This window comes from Myotis nattereri, assembly GCF_964212035.1.
Source record: "Myotis nattereri genome assembly, chromosome: 4".
Classification (NCBI taxonomy): Eukaryota; Metazoa; Chordata; class Mammalia; order Chiroptera; family Vespertilionidae; genus Myotis; species Myotis nattereri.
In genome coordinates, this window is record NC_138079.1 from 104108206 (window position 1) to 104126063 (window position 17858).

Genomic DNA, 17858 nt, shown 5'->3' on the forward strand with positions numbered 1-17858 from the left:
ACCTGCCGAGGAGCACTGTCTCCTCAGGGCAGCTGCCCTCCCCGGCCCTGCCAACAGGAGTCCAGGAGTCAGAGGGATGAGAGTTCAAATCCTGGCTCTGCCCCTGCCAGCCAGTAAGTTTCTTGACCTCTTCAAAAATCCTATCTAATAAAAGAGAAACATAGTAATTGGAGTACGACCGCTACCCTTCCCATTGGCTAATCAGGGCAATATGCAAATTAACTGCCAGCCAAGATGGCGGCCGGCAGCCAGGCAGCTTGAAACTAACATGAGGCTTGCTTGCTTCAGTGACGGAGGACTCCAACGTTCCCCACCTGTCACTGCTGGCCTCTGAGCTGCAACTCTAAGCAACTATGTAACAAATATAGAAGCTAAACAAAACCCCAGAAACCTTCTTTAGTCTGCCAGGCTTCAGCCAGCAGGATCGCAACATTGTAAGCAAAGGCCAGAAACCTACTTTCAGCAGTGGAGGCCTAAGAGCTGGAGCCAAGCCTCAAAGCTAATGCTGGCCCAGAAGAAAAAAAAAAAAGAAAAGAAAAAAAGGAGCGGTTGGGAGCTTCAGTCACCCCCAGCCTGAAAACAGCCCTCAGCCCTTCACCCAGACTGGACAGGCACCCCAGTGGGGACCCCCACCCTGAAGGGTGTGTGACCAGCTGCAAACAGCCATCATCCCCTCACCCAGGCTGGCCAGGCACCCCAGTGGGACCCCCACCCTGATCCAGGACACCCTTCAGGGAAAACCAGCCGGCACCCACCCGTGCACCAGGTCTCTACCCTATATAGTAAAAGGGTAATATGCCTCCCAGCACTGGGATCAGCGGAGCCACGAGGCCTCCCGGCACCGGGATTAGCGTGACAGGGGGCAGTGCCCAAACCCCCTGATCGCCCTGCGGCTGTGTGTGACAGGAGGCAGGGCCACAACCTCCCTATCCACCCTGCTCTGTTCGTGACAGGGGAAGGCGCCCCAACCCCCTGATCAACCCTGCTCTGTGCCTGATAGGGGGGAGCTCCCCAACCCCCTGATCGCCCTGCGGCTCTGTGTGTGACAGGGTGCGGCGCCCTAACCCCCAACCCCCCACGGGCCCTGCTCTGTGTGTGACGGGGTAGAGCCATAACCTCCCCATCAGCCCTGCCCTGAGTGTGAGAGTGGCGGCACCCCAACCCCCTGATCCACCCTGCTCTGTGCATGACGGGGCGGCACCCCAACTCCCCAATTGGCCCTGCTCTGAGCCCGACCAGGGGCTGCACCTAGGGATTGGGCCTGCCCTCTGCCACCCAGGAGCAGGCCTAAGCCAGCAGGTCGTTATCTCCCGAGGGGTCCCAGACTGCGAGAGGGCACAGGCTGGGCTGAGGGACCCCCCTCCCCCCCAAGTGCACAAATTTTTGTGCACCGGGCCTCTAGTCCTGTATAATAAAAACCTAATATGCTAACTGTCCAGTCATCCAGTCAGCCATTGAACCAATTAAAGCGTAATATGCTAATGATATGCTAAGGCCGCTCAACCGCTCACTATGATGTGCACTGACCACCAGGGGGCAGACAGTCGACCGGTCGACGAGTCACTATGATGTGCACTGACCACCAGGGGCAGATGCTCCAACCAGTAGGTTAGCTTGCTGCTGGGGTCCAGCCGATCGGGACTGAGTGAGACGGGCAGGACACTCCCTGAAGCCCTCCCGCGGCCCTTCCCTGGCTGGCCAGCCTTCCATGTCCCTCCCCAGTCCTGAACATGCACTGGTGGGGTCCCTTGGCCTGGCCTGCGCCCTCTCGCAATCCGGAACCCCTCAGGGGATGTTGGAGAGCTGGTTTCGGCCTGATGGCGGAATGGCCAGTCACTATGACACACTGACCACCAGGGTGCAGACACCCAACACAGGAGCTGCCTTCTGATGGTCAGTGCGTTCCCCCCGGGGGGAGGGGGGGGCACCACTCAGCCAGAAGCCAGGCTCACGGCTGGCGAGCTCAGCGGCAGTGGCAGGAGCTCTCCCACCTCTGAACCGTCAGTCTGACATCCCCTGAGGACTCCTGGACTGTGAGAGGGCACAGGCTGGGCTGAGGGACACCCCCCCCCCCCCCAGTGCATGAATTTCATACACCGGGCCTCTAGTAATAATAGTAATAACTGAAATTATAGTTGCCATGTTTTTTTAGCCATTGTTAAATGCCAGGTGCTAAGCAGGTTACAGATATCCATCCATTTAATAATATGATAGGTACCCCTGTGAACTGAGGGAGAGAGGGTTAAAAACTGGCTGAAGGTCACTCAGACCAGCCGAATCATGGTTAGAGTGCAGGTATGGGAGAGCAATGCCCATGCACTTAAGCACTGACTGATCCTGTCTTCCCTGCCTGATTTCCTCATCATAGAACAGGGACAGTGAATCCCATGGCTGGAGGCTCACAGCTGCTCCCCTGCCTGGTCCTGTGTTTCCTATAAAATGTTCTTTAGATCCAGAGGCCTGATCAGACTGAGGTTGGATTGTGGGGGTGTAGATGTCATTGTTCATTTCCTTCTGTGGTTGTCAGGCTCTCTGCGGTTGTGAAGCTCAGTGGCTAGGTCCATTAATTTATTCAGGTTGCAAGCAGGTGATACACTGATGCTATCTTTCTTTTTTTCATCAATAAAGAGAAATTTTCCCTCAATTACTTGTTTACTCTGAGGTATAATTCAAACAGGAAAGGCAGTCTAAATGTTTGATTCCTTTTATTTCTTAGTTTTCAAAACAACAAGTTGTTTCTCTAGCATCCTTTAATACATTTAGTTATTTATTCTTATTTATTTTTTGTTAATCCTCACCCAAGGATATTTTTCCATTGATCTTTTAGGAATAGAAGGGAAGAAGGGAGGAAGAGAGAGAGAGAGAGAGAGAGAGAGAGAGAGAGAGAGAGAGAGAGAGAGAGAGAGAGAAACATCAATGATGAGAAAGATACATTGATCAGCTGCCTCCTGCACGCCCCACACTAGGGATTGAGCCTGCAGCCCGGGCATGTGCCCTGACCGGGAATCGATCCGTGACCTCCTGGTTCATAGGTGGATGCTCAAGCACTGGGCCACACCGGCCGGGTGATCTAGCAGCTTCCCTGCTTTCTGACATAACAGGTTATTCCAGGCTCATTTTATGTATTTCTTTTAAAAATTCTTTTCTTATCTAAGTTTCAGGTGTACTCATCTTGTCCCAGATATGGACTCAGCCACTGGTTCCTTTAGTGGAAAATGGTGTTTAGAGACCATAATCTGGCCTCTAGGGATGCTCATGCTAGTGGGTTGGTCATTGGTTCAAGGCTGTTTGGTGGGCAGAGCAGGGAGGGGCCATTGGGTATCCTTGAGGGTGTCTATGGCCCTCCCACACCCATCAGTTGTAAATGCATCAGCAATTCTCTCTCCTCTCAGAACTGGACAGCAGCCTTGCTCTGGAGGCAGCCACAGGCCTAGGACAGAGAGGGAATGGCTTTGGGAAGGAAATAGAAGGTTCTCTGGTGTAGTCCTCCGTCAGCTTGACTCCACAAACACCCCACTGTTAAATCGCTGAATTTCCTCGGTTTTAAGATGCTGGCAATTGTAAGACACACCATCCATCAATTTAATAACCGCCTTTTAGAGAAAAAGCAAAGAACATTACCTCCTTGGATGAACGGTTCGATTATAAGATTTATTCCAAATCTAAAATTTTTAAATGTAGAAAAGGAAAAAAAATAAAAGTTTATTTTAAAATATAGGAAACAGCCCTGGCTGGGTGGCTCAGCTGATTGGAGCATCGTCTCATACACCGACAGGTTGTGGGTTCAATTCCCCGTCAGGGCAGATACCTAGGTTGCAGGTTTGGTTCTTGGTTGGGGAGCATATGGGAAGGTAGCTGATTGATGTTTCTCTCTCCTCCTTCCCCTTCCTCTGAAAAATCAAGAAGCATGTCCTCAGGTGAGGATCAATCCAATCCAATCCAATCCAACACAGGAGACAGGGCAGAGCTTCAAAGTCGCCCAGAAAGTGAGGGGAAGGCCCCGGTCCCCAGGCCAGAGCCACAGGAGGAGGGCGGGGCCTGGGTGCCCAGGGAAGTCGGGCAGAGCTGCGGAGGATGAGGCAGGATGTCAGAGCAGGAGAACTGGACACTGGCCCGGACGGAGCAGCCTGAGCAAGATGACAAGCTCAGAGCAGCGGCGGGGAGCACCAAGGGCTGGGGCTCCTCCTGCCAGGAAGTTCCCCCGCGGTGCCCACACGGGGTGGGGGATGGGGGTGGGGGGAGATTACAGCTCCCCCGAGACACCTGCCCTGAGCTTGTCCCACCCCCGAGCTGCCAGGTTCACGCTGGGCTCCATGTCCCTCCCAGCACAACAAAGAAGGGACAGACTCTTAAACACACCCGAGTCCATACAGCCTTCAGAGAGGGAATGTTCGCCTCCGCCCCTCCGGCGCCACCGCCACCGTGCTGCCTCTGCGCAGTCTCTCCTGGGCCTGCTCCTCATTTTCCAGCAGGAAGAGCGGGGCCCTGCCGCCCGCAGCCCGCCTCCCCCCTGTGGCTGCACCCGCCTCCCCCCTGTGGCTGCACCCGCCTCCCCGCTGTGGCTGCGCCCACCTCCCCCCTGTGGCTGCACCCGCCTCCCCCCTGTGGCTGCACCCGCCTCCCCCCTGTGGCTGCACCCGCCTCCCCCCTGTGGCTGCACCCGCCTCCCCGCTGTGGCTGCACCCGCCTCCCCGCTGTGGCTGCACCCGCCTCCCCGCTGTGGCTGCACCCGCCTCCCCGCTGTGGCTGCACCCGCCTCCCCCCTGTGGCTGCACCCGCCTCCCCGCTGTGGCTGCACCCGCCTCCCCGCTGTGGCTGCACCCGCCTCCCCCCTGTGGCTGCACCCGCCTCCCCGCTGTGGCTGCACCCGCCTCCCCGCTGTGGCTGCACCCGCCTCCCCGCTGTGGCTGCACCCGCCTCCCCCCTGTGGCTGCACCCGCCTCCCCGCTGTGGCTGCACCCGCCTCCCCGCTGTGGCTGCACCCGCCTCCCCCCTGTGGCTGCACCCGCCTCCCCCCTGTGGCTGCACCCGCCTCCCCCCTGTGGCTGCACCCGCCTCCCCCCTGTGGCTGCACCCGCCTCCCCGCTGTGGCTGCACCCGCCTCCCCCCTGTGGCTGCGCAGCCTCGTGGTGGGCACTGACCAACCCTCCCCTGCTTTGAGGCCTCGGTTCTCCTTCTCTAGTGTAAACAATGAGACTGTCACGCATGTCTAGTGCAGACAGCCGTTCCAACAGGTGAACTAGATTTGGGGTCACGGGGTTGGAGGGTCCTGGAAGATGGCACATCTGCCCCCTTTTAAAAAACTCGGAGGATGGCTCCACGCACCTTAAACAGCACAAGCTGCTATTTCTCTTCCTGTTTTCTTCTGTCTCATTTCGCAGTTGAGAGGTGGCCCCTCACTGTTGATTAATTAGGCTCACGTCCCTGAATTCACCCCAGCCAGGCAGGCTCCTGGCGGGCAGGGGGGCAGTGGGCGGTGAGAGGGTGTCGACCCCGCGCTGGCCACCCCCCTCACCGCTCCCTCTGCTGCGTGCAGGTTAATCGATGGAGCCAACATCACGATGGAGGATGAGCATATGTGGCTGATCCCCTTCTCGCCGGGGCTGGACCACGTGGTCACGATCCGCTTCGACAGAGCAGAGAGCATCGCGGGCCTGCGCTTCTGGAACTACAATAAATCTCCCGAGGACACCTACCGAGGGGTAAGGGGGGCAGGTGGCCGCGCTCAGCCCACGGCCAAGGAAACGGCGCCGTGATGAATGGCTGGCGTGGCTGCCAGAGAGGAGCATAAATCCTCCAGAACTTTCCAAAAGGCCATGGGGGTTTCAGCCAGGGAGAGCAGGCTGTGGTCTCTTCCTCCTGCAGACAGCAAACGCAGCCTAAAGAGCCTGGGCAGCCTCGGGACACGGGCGCCTTGTCTGTTCTGGGGGCTCTGGGGTCCTCGGGCCCAGCCCTCACGCTGGTGGTCAGTGCTTCCCTGTTCCCCGGGGGCTGTGGGCCAGGCCCTGGCCGAGGGCTGCTCGGGAACTCATCCTTCCATTGGACGCTCGTCCCCAGCTCTGAGGCAGGCATATTCCCCTCGTCCTTCAGGAAAGTGAGGTGCGGAAAGGTCCGATTGCTCGTCCAGGGTCCTGAGCACAGCGCACGCCCGTGGGCTGCAGGCCCCCGCCGCACGCAGGGAGAGCAGCCGTGCCCCCCACGGGCTTGTGACCTGTGTGAACCAGGAAACGCTATGGACGCCGTGGTGATTACTCACCTCGGATCATACAGCCGCGCAGCTCAGGTGCCAAAGTCACGGGCCCGGAGTCTGAATCTCCACTCTGACCCTGACCCCTGTGACCTTCCGAAAGTGGCCGCTTTCCTGGCCCTCAGCGTCCCCGTCTGTGAAGTGTCGAGGAGGACGATGCCTCCTCAGGAGGGTGGTCATCACCCTTTGCCACGCGAAGGTTCACAACGCCAGGACTCGGCCTGAGGCCTGCGAGCCTGGGTCTGGGCTCCCACCACGTCCTGCTTGCCACAGAGTTCTCAGCAGGACCCGGGGGGCCTGGAGGACTGGGTACCGCAGTGGTGGCAGCCCAACCCCCGGCGCTGTCTCTGGAACAGCTGCAAACCCTCCCCGCCCGCCCTGTCTGTGTAGGCGCGCTCTCAGGTTCAGCACGTTTAAAAGTCAGAGAAAAAACACATTCTTGTGCTTCACCCCGTGCCTGAGTCTCTGCATTCTCTTGAGTGAATCAGGCTTTGCCATTGACCTTCTGTGACCTGGAGTCACGTCCTGGGGACATTGGGCCCAGAGCTCTGCTTCCCAGTCTGGCCCCCACCATGCTCGGTGCCAGTGCCATGTGGCCACCGTGGGAGGCGGGAGATGGGCCCTGTCGCAGAGGGCAGATCCTGGGGCAAGTGCGGTGGAAACTGTCCCCCAGCCCTAGCCAATTTGGTTCAGTGGCTAGAGCAGGGGTGGGCAAACTACAGCCCGCGGGCCGTATCCGGCCCGTTTGAAATGAATAAAACTAAAAAAAAAAAGACCGTACCCTTTTATGTAATGATGTTTACTTTGAATTTATATTAGTTCACACAAACACTCCATCCATGCTTTTGTTCCGGCCCTCCGGTCCAGTTTAAGAACCCATTGTGGCCCTCGAGTCAAAAAGTTTGCCCACCCCTGGGCTAGAGCATTGGCCTGCAGACTGAAGGGTCCTGGGTTCAATTCTGGTCAAGGGCACATGCCTGGGTTGCAGGCTCGGTCCCCAGTAGGGGGTATGCAGGCAGCAGCCAATCAATGAATGATTCTCTCTCATCATTGATGTTTCTATCTCTCTCTTCCTCTCTAAAATCAATAAAAATATATTTAAAAAAGAAAAAAGAACTGTGCCTCCCAAAAAACAATTGGATGGCCACCCCCCAGGGCACCTGGCTGTGGGCCATTGGCGGGGGGAGAGCCAGGCCTGGGCTCCTGGTGCCTGGCTTCCATCACTCCAGTCCTTGGGCAGATGCTTAGCCTCTCTGAACTCTAGTGCCCTTAGCTAAGAGGAGGCGATAAAAGACCCCCTCCACCCGGGAATGACAGTGCCTGGGGCAGTCAAGGACGCTTCCTGGAGGAGATGGTGGCCCCGGAAGAGGACAGGGTCATCCTGGGCCTCTGCTTTGCTCTCTGGCCAGCTTCGCTTTCGGTGGCTTTCTCCACGGGGCACACCTGGCAGCCCTAGGCTTTTGCAAGCGCCAAGCCCAGCCGAAGAGAGGCCTCCTCTTTCGAGGCCCCAGCTAACCCAGGCCTGGTGCTGGTTGCTCCCGTTCCCTTAGGCTGAACCAGCCCAGGGCAGGGGTGGGAGCGCTGTTTGCAGGCCGGGGCCACAGGTCCCGCCGGGGCGGGTGGGAGTCAGGTTTGAAGAAAGCAGATGGAGATAGGGTGACAGCTTTCGGGCCCTCTTATCCAGCCAAAGCCGTCACCCTGCCCTTCGCAGGTTTATGTGCCTGTGACTACCGACTGCATATGGGGCTCCCTTAATGCTGATGGACGAGGGGCTCCAGGAGCACAGGCGTCCCCTCTGCGCGGAGGGGCCTGCGGCATCTCCCGGAGCTCCCGGGAGGAGTTCCACCAGTTCGGTCAGCAGCTGGTCCCATGTAGCTAACCATGAAGGTGGGGGTGAGGTGCCATGGAGCCTGGATTCCAAAATGTGTGGTTGGAGGGCGGGTGCTGGCTGATCACCCCCTCTGCTCACTCAGAGCTGAGCCACCTCACACCCTGCCATTGGGGCCTTGAGATTTACTGCTGGGTTCCTGGCTGGCAAAATCTGGCCGAGAACAGGGGGACCTGTTGGCCCAAATCCAACTGATTCAGCATGCTCTTAGTAAGTACCCATTGCGTGCCAGGCCCCGGGGCAGAGGGAGAGATGGTCCAGCTAGGGGCTCTGCCACCAAAGCGGACTCAAACCACCAAGGACACCGCCCTAGCAGGACAGCTAGGGGCCGCGGTGAGGTGTGCGCCAGGGCTGATGGAAGGAGCAGTGCAGTGCCTGTTTGTGCCAGGCCTGTCCTTCCTGGACACTTTACATAAGTGACTCATTATTGAGCCCATTTAACAGATGAGGACATCGAGGCAGGGCAAGGATGGCAGAGCACTGAGTCCATGCCCTTGACCACCATGTCGTACGACCTCCGGCCACGGTGACGTGTCCACTGGGGCAGGGCCTCACCTGCCTTTCTCCTGCTCTCTGCCCAGCGCCCAGCACAGCCGGGCACAGCAGGGCTGCCACTGGAGTGTGGACTGGCCTGGGAGGAAGCTCTTTCTGAGTCACAAACAGCAGCTCCAGCTGCAGCCGCGTGGGGGACAGAGCACACGCTGCTGCCCTCGCTGGCCCTGCAGGCACGGCCTTGCTTTGTGTTGTAGGCCAAAATCGCCCACGTCTCCCTGGACGGCCTGTGCGTCTCCCCTCCAGAGGGCTTTCTCATCCGCAAGGGGCCCGGCAACTGCCACTTTGATTTTGCTCAAGAAATCCTCTTTGTGGACTACCTGCAGGCTCGGCTCCGGCCCCAGCCGGCCCAGAGGTGAGGAGCGCGCCGCACACCCTCCCTCCGCCGTGGGCTCTGCCCGCCGTGGGCTCTGCCTGCGCTCTGAAGTGTCCGCCTAAAGCGGTTTGAAATGGTGATCAAACGCATTGCTTTTCAACTTGGCTGTTTCTAAAGCGCAGCCAAGCCTCTCCGGGAGCCTGTGGGATGTACCCACCTTGTCTGGTGTCTGGGTTTCTCGCAGGCTGGAGTGCTGGCAATTTTAAATGCTTCATTGGGCTTCCTGCTGGGAAAAGAGCACCCCAGCCGCCTGGCTCCAGAAATGCCCGCCGGCTGGTTCAGGGAAGGCCTCCCTGCTCTGGCCTCTCCGTTCCTGACTTAGAAAGATTCAGAGAAAAACAATGCCTAACATTTCATGGATTCACTGGGATTTCTTGGCCCCATTCTCAGCTGCATTGAGTTCATAACCATTTGTAAATGCCACGTTAAGGCCACTCACTTAAACCCCCTGATGTTCCAATGCCAGGGGCCAAGTTCTTGAAACAAAATGAGTTTCCCTGCACGGTAGCTGGGACCACCTCTTGGGCCAGTCACTGGGAACAGTCACTAATGATAACATTGCCCTTGAAATGAGGGAAACCAGGCCAGGCGGAGTGCACTGGCTGAGACCAGGGAGAGAAGCCCGTGGGGAGGACATGGAGGAGGAGAGGGCTCTCCCTCCAGAGCACCTGCTCTGTGCCACATGCTTCACGTTCATTCAGGTAGAGACGATTCCGCCCATTTTACAGATGTGGGAACTGAGGCCCAGCTAGTGAAGTCACTTGCTCAGGATCAAGAAGCCAAAGCCTTCAGGGTGCGGCCCACCTTCCGGCCTCCACTCCCTGCCCTCCTGCCCCCACTCTCCACTGCAGCTACCCTGCCCCCGGCTGCTTCCTGTGGCAAACAGCACCCACCCACAGCCCCTTTCCACCTAGGGGCTTTGCTCTTGTTGCCCCTGTGCTGGGAAGGCATGGCTCTGACTCTTCCCACGGCTTCCTTCTCCATAGCTCAGTCATCGCCTTCCCACCCATGTCCAACTCTCCACCCCGTGGCCCCCTCTCCACCCGGGGCCCGTCGGGTGCCTCACTGAGCTCTCAGCACAAGGGGCAGTAGGTGGGGTGGTTAGGAGAACTCTGGAACTGGACAGCCTCGGGTCACACCCCAGTTCTGCCTCCTGCCAGCTGTGTGGCCTTGAGCAGGGAGGAGGTTTCACTGCTCTGAGCTCCGCTTTCCTCATTCACACTGGGGATGTGAGCACCGCCACTCGGGTAGTTTAAGGCATAGAAGAGTCCATGTCAGTCAAGCCTGTGCCCACATTGGCTGTGGCCGAGCCTCCCCAGTAGAATGGGAGCTCCCTGCGGAATGCTACCGCCCCCGGAATGCTACCGCCGTCTGTCTTCAGAGTCTACGACGGAATCGCTGACCAGCCATTCGAGCCCTTGTGTTCTGCTGTCTTGTGTTTCCTTAGGCTCAACACAAAAAGCCTGGAGCGGGCGAGCATGGACTATGAGGCTCCGCTGATGCCCTGCGGCTGTATCCTTCTCCCGCCCTCCGCACACCCTGGGCTTGGGGGCCAGGCCTGCAGCCGGGGGAAGGGCACTCCCTGTCACGGCCCATCCTCTGTAAAGCTCATGTGCCCTCCTCCCCGGGACAGCCCGCGTCCTTGAATCCTTGAACGGACAGGAGGGAACAGGTTCTCTGTTCTTGGCACTTTGCAGTCAGGGAAACTGAGGCATGAGGCAGTGTGAGGCCTGGTCAGTTTGTTCAGCACCATATAATGAGTTTGTGACACAAATGTGTCCCCACCCTCCCAGCTCCCTGGAGAGCACTGTCCCCTCCTGCTCCTCATCTCCTGGGCCTGGAGAAAGGTTTTAATTCACACACCACACACACACACACACACACACACACTCACACTCACACACACACACACACACACTCACACACACACACTCACACACACACGCACTCACACACACACACTCACACACACACACGCACTCACACACACACACTCACACTCACACACTCACACACTCACACACACACACGCACTCACACACACACTCACACACACTCACACACACACACACACGCACTCACACACACACACACACACACTCACACACACACTTGCTCATCTGTATAAACCAAAACATTATATCCCTATGTTATCTTTGTCATTGTTTTCCTTTGATCTCGCGAAATCAAGCCTGTTTTTCCTTAATAGCGCGCCCCAGTCATTTTTCAGTTTCAGCTCCTGACCAGTTGGGGTGACCCCTATTACATCGGCCTCACCGGCCTCGAGCTGTACGATGAGCGGGGCGAGAAGATCCCTCTGTCGGAAAACAGTATCCTTTCTGGGCAGGAGGGCTCCGCCCAGCTGCAGGGAGCGTGGAGGGCGGAAGGAGCAGAAGGAGCAGAAGCCTTGACTGGAGGGAAATGTCGCTGTAGGAGCCGGGCCTGGGAATAAACGTGCCTGTGGGCTCGGCCTACAGTCAGGTGCTGCCCGTGGGGGTGGGCAGAGCAGCGAGCAGCTCCAGCCATGCCTGACCAGGCCCCGCAGCAGCTCCACAGCACAGGGTCGGTGGCGGGGATGGGGCGGGGCCCCCAGCTGCAGGCCCCTCGGAGTTCTAAAGGCTCTGACAAGGCCTGTCGGGAGCCACCTGTCACACTGGGCTCAACTCAGTGTGTCCTGAATGTATTGACCCTGGGACCCTGTGATCATGGAATGCCACACAAGGATTTACCCAATGAGTTTTTCACTATTTTAAATTAGTATTTTTAAAAAATTAGTTTTCATATGAAAATCCCGATCTTTAGCTCTTCTTGAGAAATTGGCAGTGTCAGGCCACAGTCATGAACCGTGAAGGGGGCCGGACACGAATATCTGCTACCGTTCCCCCAGACCCGTCCTTCTAGTTGATCTCAGCCCTCAGTCCTTACTGTTACCTACCAGGCCCCCAAACCCAATGTTAGCATTTACTGAGGGCTCCTCTGTGCCAGGCACCGTGCCAGGGCTTGCCGCTTGGTACCTCATTGGCCCTCACAACAGTCTTGTGAAGTGAGGGTTGTTCCCATTTTACAGATGAGGAACTGAGGCACCGAGAGGTTGGGTAACTTGCCCAGGGTCACACAGCCAGTGCGTGGTGGAGCTGGGAGTCTGATTCCAGAGACCGTGCACTTGATACTGAGCTGCCATGTCTCTCTGATAGAACCCTCCTGACCCCCTTTTGACCTGTGATCCCAACAACCCCCAGTTAGGGGCCTGCCAGGGCAGGTCAAACCCCAGAGCCTGCCTTGCACCTCTGGGGCCCCTGGGTTCCAGTGGCATCCTTTTCTCCTTCCCTGGTGTCACCATCCTCCTCACCTGGGATAAGTGATTCTTGCTGGTTCTGATCATTAGGTTCCATGGTTTTACTGCGAGAGCTCACATCCCGTGTCTCTGAGATCCTCGCATCAGTTCTGGGACTTGGAGAAGGTTATACCCATTTTATAGATGAGGAGCCAGCCCAGAGACGTCCGTGACTTGCCCAAGACCTTGGGTCAGAAGGGCAGAGCCAGAGCTGGAATCAGGTTCTCCGGCCCCAAGTTGATGCCTGTCAGGGAGCGGCTGCCACCGAGCCAGGCCCCCTCCAGTCCTTCCAGCCTTGCACGGTCCGCACAGGCACAGCCGTGGCCCGTCGCCTTGCAAGACAGACCCTTTGCAGAGTTTGCCCTCCACTCTCCAGAGTGGCAGCCACGTAGCTTGTTCCTTCCTCTAGCAGTTGGTGAAACTGGGCCTCCCATCCTCACTCCGCCCCGCTCCCCTCAGCCTCAGGCTCGCATCTCCCCAGAACCTGTCCAATTGGCTGCTGCTCTGCCTGCCAGCCGGTCCCGAGCCCACAGTGTGATGGAGGCTGGCGGCCATGCGTGCGGGTGGTGCAGGTCCGAGTACATTTCTTTGCGTTATGGCAGCTTAGAGGCCTCCTCAGACATCGCTGCCTTCCCCGACAGCGTGAACTCCCTGGAGGGCGTGAGTGGGGACGTGCGGACCCCTGACAAGCTCATCGACCGAGTGAATGACACCAGTGACGGCCGGCACATGTGGCTGGCCCCCATCCTGCCTGGCCTGGTAGGTCCTGGAGGCTCTCAGCCCTGGGTGGACGGAGGCTTCCTGTCCCTGGGCTCAGGGACACGCCTTCCTTCCAGGCCACGTTCATCCCCAGCCTCCTGACCCTTTAGCTCCAATGCCTGATGGAGAGCCTGGGGTGGGCTTTGCCCACGGGGGCCTGGATGGTGGTGGGAGGGAGGGAGGAGAGCAGCCAGGGGATGGGACAGGTGGGTTTAGCACCCGCCAGCCTCAGCCGCAGGGCCCGATGCCGGGGCAGTGATGTGTAGCAGCGTCTGCGTGTCCCTGCGACTCCCGACACGTCCCCCTTTCCACTCCCTGGAGTTGGGCAGGAGGATAAGGGGGTACATTTTTCTCTCAGTTCTGGGAGGGAGGTTTTCCAAAGGTCCTTCCCCCAAATTGCGCCCCCACCATCAAGGGTCCATCAGCTTCCCTTGAGTGGAGGCCAGTGCCCCAGCCCCACATTGCAAAGGGGAGTGCAGAGACCATCACCCTTAGACCCGGCCACCAGGTGCCCCAGGCAGCCCAGCCTGCTGCCAGTTTGAGCGTGACCAGTGCCCTAGTCTTTCACCTCCACTCTGAGGACGGCCACGGGCTGAGCACAGGGCCAAACCAGCCTGCAGCCTGTGGCCCGCTGGGTGCGCGTTGCTTCATTCTCTCCTCCAAGGAGCCCCTGGTGTTTGAGAGTCTGTTCGGAAGGGAGGAGGGGAGCTGATTCTGCCGCTGATCTGAGCCACCCCCTCCCCACTCCCCACAGAGACTCAAAGACGCTGGTACTGAAAACCACCCCGCGGTGCCTCAGGGCCTGTCCGCTGGCTTTCCATTCGCAATCGGGGAGGACGAACGGTCGGGCCATGCTGATGGCCGGGCAGCGCTCCTCACTCGGGTCGAGGCCTGTGCCTTGGCCTCGTTGCCCCAGACTGTTTCTGGCCTGACCTGCGGGCAAGGGAAGGGTGCCCAGTTCTCTGCGGTATTTAACTGGGGGCCCCGCCAGCCCAGGAAAGCAGGCCTCCACGAGCCAGCTCAGCGTTTTGTTGTAAACGCAGCCACACGTGACCTGACTCTCGATGGGCTTCGAGGAGATGAAAGGCCGTGGGAACCCGTGCGCCGTGGCCGAGCAGCCCAGGCGCCCCCACCCAGCCCAGAGCCTCTGCTGGCAAACAAGCCTGTTCATTGCGCTCCTCCCCAACAGGTGAACCGGGTCTATGTGATTTTCGATCTGCCTACCACCGTGTCGATGATCAAACTGTGGAATTACGCGAAGACACCCCATCGAGGGGTGAAGGAGTTTGGCGTGAGTGCTCACTGGCGGGGTTTTGAGAGAACTGTGCTGGCTGGTGATGAGGCCGCCGGCAGCTATCGTGGGATGCGGTTCCGTTGGCTGCTCTCTGTTGCAGCCTTAGACACGATGCCAGGTCCTCCGTGCAGGGAGGCCTCCCAGCCATCCGGGACCCAAACCCCCTCCCGGGGCCTGGAACCCTCACCCTGAACACGGAAGGCTTTTCTCTCCTCTCCTCTTCCCCAGTCCGACCGACCGAGGGAGCTGTCGGTGCCGGGGGCCTGGGTGGGGGAGAGCGGGCCTGGGGCTGCCCAGCGCGGCCTCGTGCTAAGGCGCTCAGCCCCTGAGCCTCAGCTCCTCGGCAGCAGGCGGCTGGCGGCTGTGCCTTCCCCAGGGCGCAGCAGGCAGGTCTGTGCAGACGCGCCCTCGCCCAGTCACGCGTGGGAGGGGCCCTGCCAGCCGCGCCGCCAGCCCCTCCTCTGTTCTGGTCAGCTCCTGGTGGACGACTTGCTCGTGTACAACGGGATCCTGGCCATGGTGGGCCACCTGGTGGGGGGCATCCTGCCCACGTGCGAGCCCACGGTGCCCTACCACACCATCCTCTTCACCCAGGACGTGGACACCCACCACCAGGAGAAACACACCGCCATCAGGTGGGCGAGCCGCCCGCAGCCCCGCCCGCCCTGCCGAGAAGAGGGCAGGACGGCTGGCCTGACCGTCTCCGTCTTCCCTCCGCAGCGGCCACGTGGAGGACCAGGACGTCCAGATGATGAACGAGAACCAGATCGTAACCAACGCCAAGAGGAAGCAGAGCATCGTCGACCCAGGTCCGCCCGGTCCTCTGCCTGAGCCCCCTCGGGGGTCCGGGCTGAATAGGGAGGAGTCGCCGGCCTCACCCCCTCTGGCGCCTGCCTGCCCTCAGACCCCCTTCCCCACCCGGGAGCCTGGCTGGGGGCGGGAGGGGCTGAGGAGGCGGGGCCGAGCCCCATGCGCCTTCCTCCTGCGGGCCCCTCCTGGCTGGCACTGCTTCCGGGACCCAGGCCTCACGTGCAGAGGGCAAGGCCGTGAAGGGCAGAAGCGCATTCTCGAAGGGGTCGCCCTGGGCCATGGCGAGCCCGTGGGGATACAGGGGGCGAGGGCTTCTCAGAGGAGGTGGTGTTTGAGCCGCACCCTGAGAGATGCAGGGTTGGCCAGGAAGACGGAACAGCAGGGCAGAGGCTGGAGGGGTGGCCAGCCTGCCCAGTGGGGTCCGTGTGCAGGAGTGCCGGCTCGAGGCTGCTGGGAGCTCAGGAGGGCCCACGTCTCCACGGGCCCTGGGTGGAAACGCAGGCGGTTCAGGTTTCAGCCTGAGCGCGTGGGGCAGCCCTCGGGGGGAGCTGGGTACCCTGACCCCCCTGTGCTCTCCCTCCACAGCCTTACGCCCCAAAACCTGCCTGAGCGAGGAGACAGCAAGACGGCGGCGGTGCTGACGGGAGGAGGGAGCGCTGGTCCTCAGCCCGCCCGGGCTCCGTCACGGGCCCTGCTCAGCACCCTGTCCCCCTCGGGCCTCCGTGCAGCCCGACCCCAGCGCCGGAAGAGAGCTGCGGCGCGGAGGGAGCCCCGAGGAGAAGGGACTCGAGGGGGGAGGGCCTGGAAAAGACGGGTGACAGGCGGAGGGTCAGGGCCTTCCGCTCTCCCATAAACAGGCAGCATCCACTCAGCCCCGTCCTGGTTTCCTGAGCCAGGTCTGGCTGGGCCGGGACAGGGAGGTGGGCTGGGAGGCCTCCATCCAGCCTGGAGCCGGGCTGAGCACAGCACAGGGCCCAGGCCTCAGAGACCAGCGCTCCAGAGGTGTGCCCGGGGGCTCCACCAGCAGCCCTTCCCCAGGCACATGCCTGCCTCCTTTGGGGGCTGGCAGAGCTGCCTGGAAGGGTGGACTCTTCCCTGGACCCTCATGTCCAGCCAGGACTGCTGCCACCCTCACTCATCCCGCCAGGGCCCGCGGGAGGGGACAGATCCCTCAGAGGAGCTGGTCCTGCAGGCTGCCCCCTTGGCGAGCTGGAAGGGCCTGGCCAAAGGCACGTGTCGCTGAGGAAAGGAAGGGAGTGGGCCCACCGTGCAGAGCCGGGCCCACCTGGCATGCCGGGCCCTCATCCTGGCCAGATAGGACCGGCAGGCGGGCAGCTGCAGACCCAGGGGGCAGCGGGGGCCCATCCAGAAGCCTCTGGCTGGAAGGCAGGGAGCGGAGGACCAGGGCCGGCCCCACCCGCAGCCCCAGAGGCTCACCGTCCCCGTGAGCTCCCGAGAGCCTCACCGCTCCCTCCCGGCTGGAGCGCCCTGCCCGGCTGGAGTCTGCAGGCTTCTCCCGCTGGTTCTTCGGTCCATGGCCCGCCCCGGAGCCAGGAGTGGGGTTCTCGCTGCCCAGGCCCCCGCGCTCCTCCCTCTTCCAGCGGCTTCCCGCGAGTTGGAGACGTGCCTTGCACCCCGCAGAGCGGAGCCCGGAGCACATCTATTTCCATCTATGTAACGAGCTCGGATCAGGGACCTAATTGCTTTCCCAGTGGTGGGTAATTTCTCGTTCCCAATATTAATCCGTTGTTTTCCTGGCGCCCGGCCCGGCCGCGTTACTGTACTGAGTGCGTTCCTATGCAACCGCGAGCCTGCAGACACTTCCCGAGCCTCGCGGCCTCCTCGGGCAGCTGTGCAAATGCGCTTTTCATCCGGAGCGCGGGGTCCATGTGCAGATAAGGACTTGTTTCTCCCCAAGAGAATCCATCATTTCTGTAGCTTCCAAGCCCCATCTCTCTGCTCTCCTCCCAGACGTGGCGCGCCTCTGGGACCGGGCTCCCAGGAGAGCTGACGCCGCTGGGCTGATCAGTCCAGCTCTCAGTGCCCGAGACGTGCCAGGCCTTTCCAGGGAGCCGCGTCCGTCCGCGCCCGAGGCACGGGCACAGGTCAGATTCCCGGGAACATTGCCCAGACCCGGCACACTCGCCCTGGGCCTCAGCTGATGTTTATAGTAATTGTGTGCACCATGCAATTTCGGAGGAAAGAACCGCTGTGACAGGCATTAGCTCTAAAATAAATTTCTATTTTTTTTCTCTTGCAAAATCAATAAGAGATGTTATTAAGAACACGTTGGCACACTGGGCTTGGGGTCGGAGGTGGCCCATGCTGCCTCCAGGAGCTGAGCCGGAGTCCACGGAAGGCTGGCCCGTGGCGCGGGCATGTCCCTCTCTGAGCGTCGTTCCCCACCTGCGAGCGGGGGCCCTGGGCCTGGCGCTGGGTGAGAAAAGCCCGTGCGTGTGTGGGGATAGGAGCCTGTGTGTGGGGAGCGGTGTTCCGTGCCTGGCTCTAACCGTCCACCTCATGGAGCAGCTCCCTGGTGGGCACTGCAGGGCCCTCCTTTTATATGAGGATCCTGAAGCACAGAGGCACAGCCTTGAG

The 17858-nt window shown here is 60.0% G+C and overlaps 1 protein-coding gene across 2 annotated transcripts in view; it reads left to right on the forward strand.

Moving 5' to 3' along the window:
• KATNIP (katanin interacting protein) overlaps positions 1-17518 on the forward strand; it is a gene marked incomplete at its 5' end in the record, with an annotated part of 136273 nt that extends 118755 nt beyond the window's left edge. For both annotated transcript variants that reach the window (XM_081090460.1, XM_081090459.1), the window contains 9 exons: positions 5537-5702; positions 8885-9042; positions 10511-10575; positions 11283-11393; positions 13017-13156; positions 14346-14447; positions 14925-15085; positions 15171-15259; positions 15846-17518. In XM_081090460.1, coding sequence (XP_080946586.1) covers positions 5537-5702; positions 8885-9042; positions 10511-10575; positions 11283-11393; positions 13017-13156; positions 14346-14447; positions 14925-15085; positions 15171-15259; positions 15846-15901 — 1048 coding nt within the window. In that variant the 3' untranslated portion in view covers positions 15902-17518. The remainder of the gene's footprint in view (positions 1-5536; positions 5703-8884; positions 9043-10510; positions 10576-11282; positions 11394-13016; positions 13157-14345; positions 14448-14924; positions 15086-15170; positions 15260-15845) is intronic.
• Between the last annotated feature and the right edge of the window lie 340 nt (positions 17519-17858).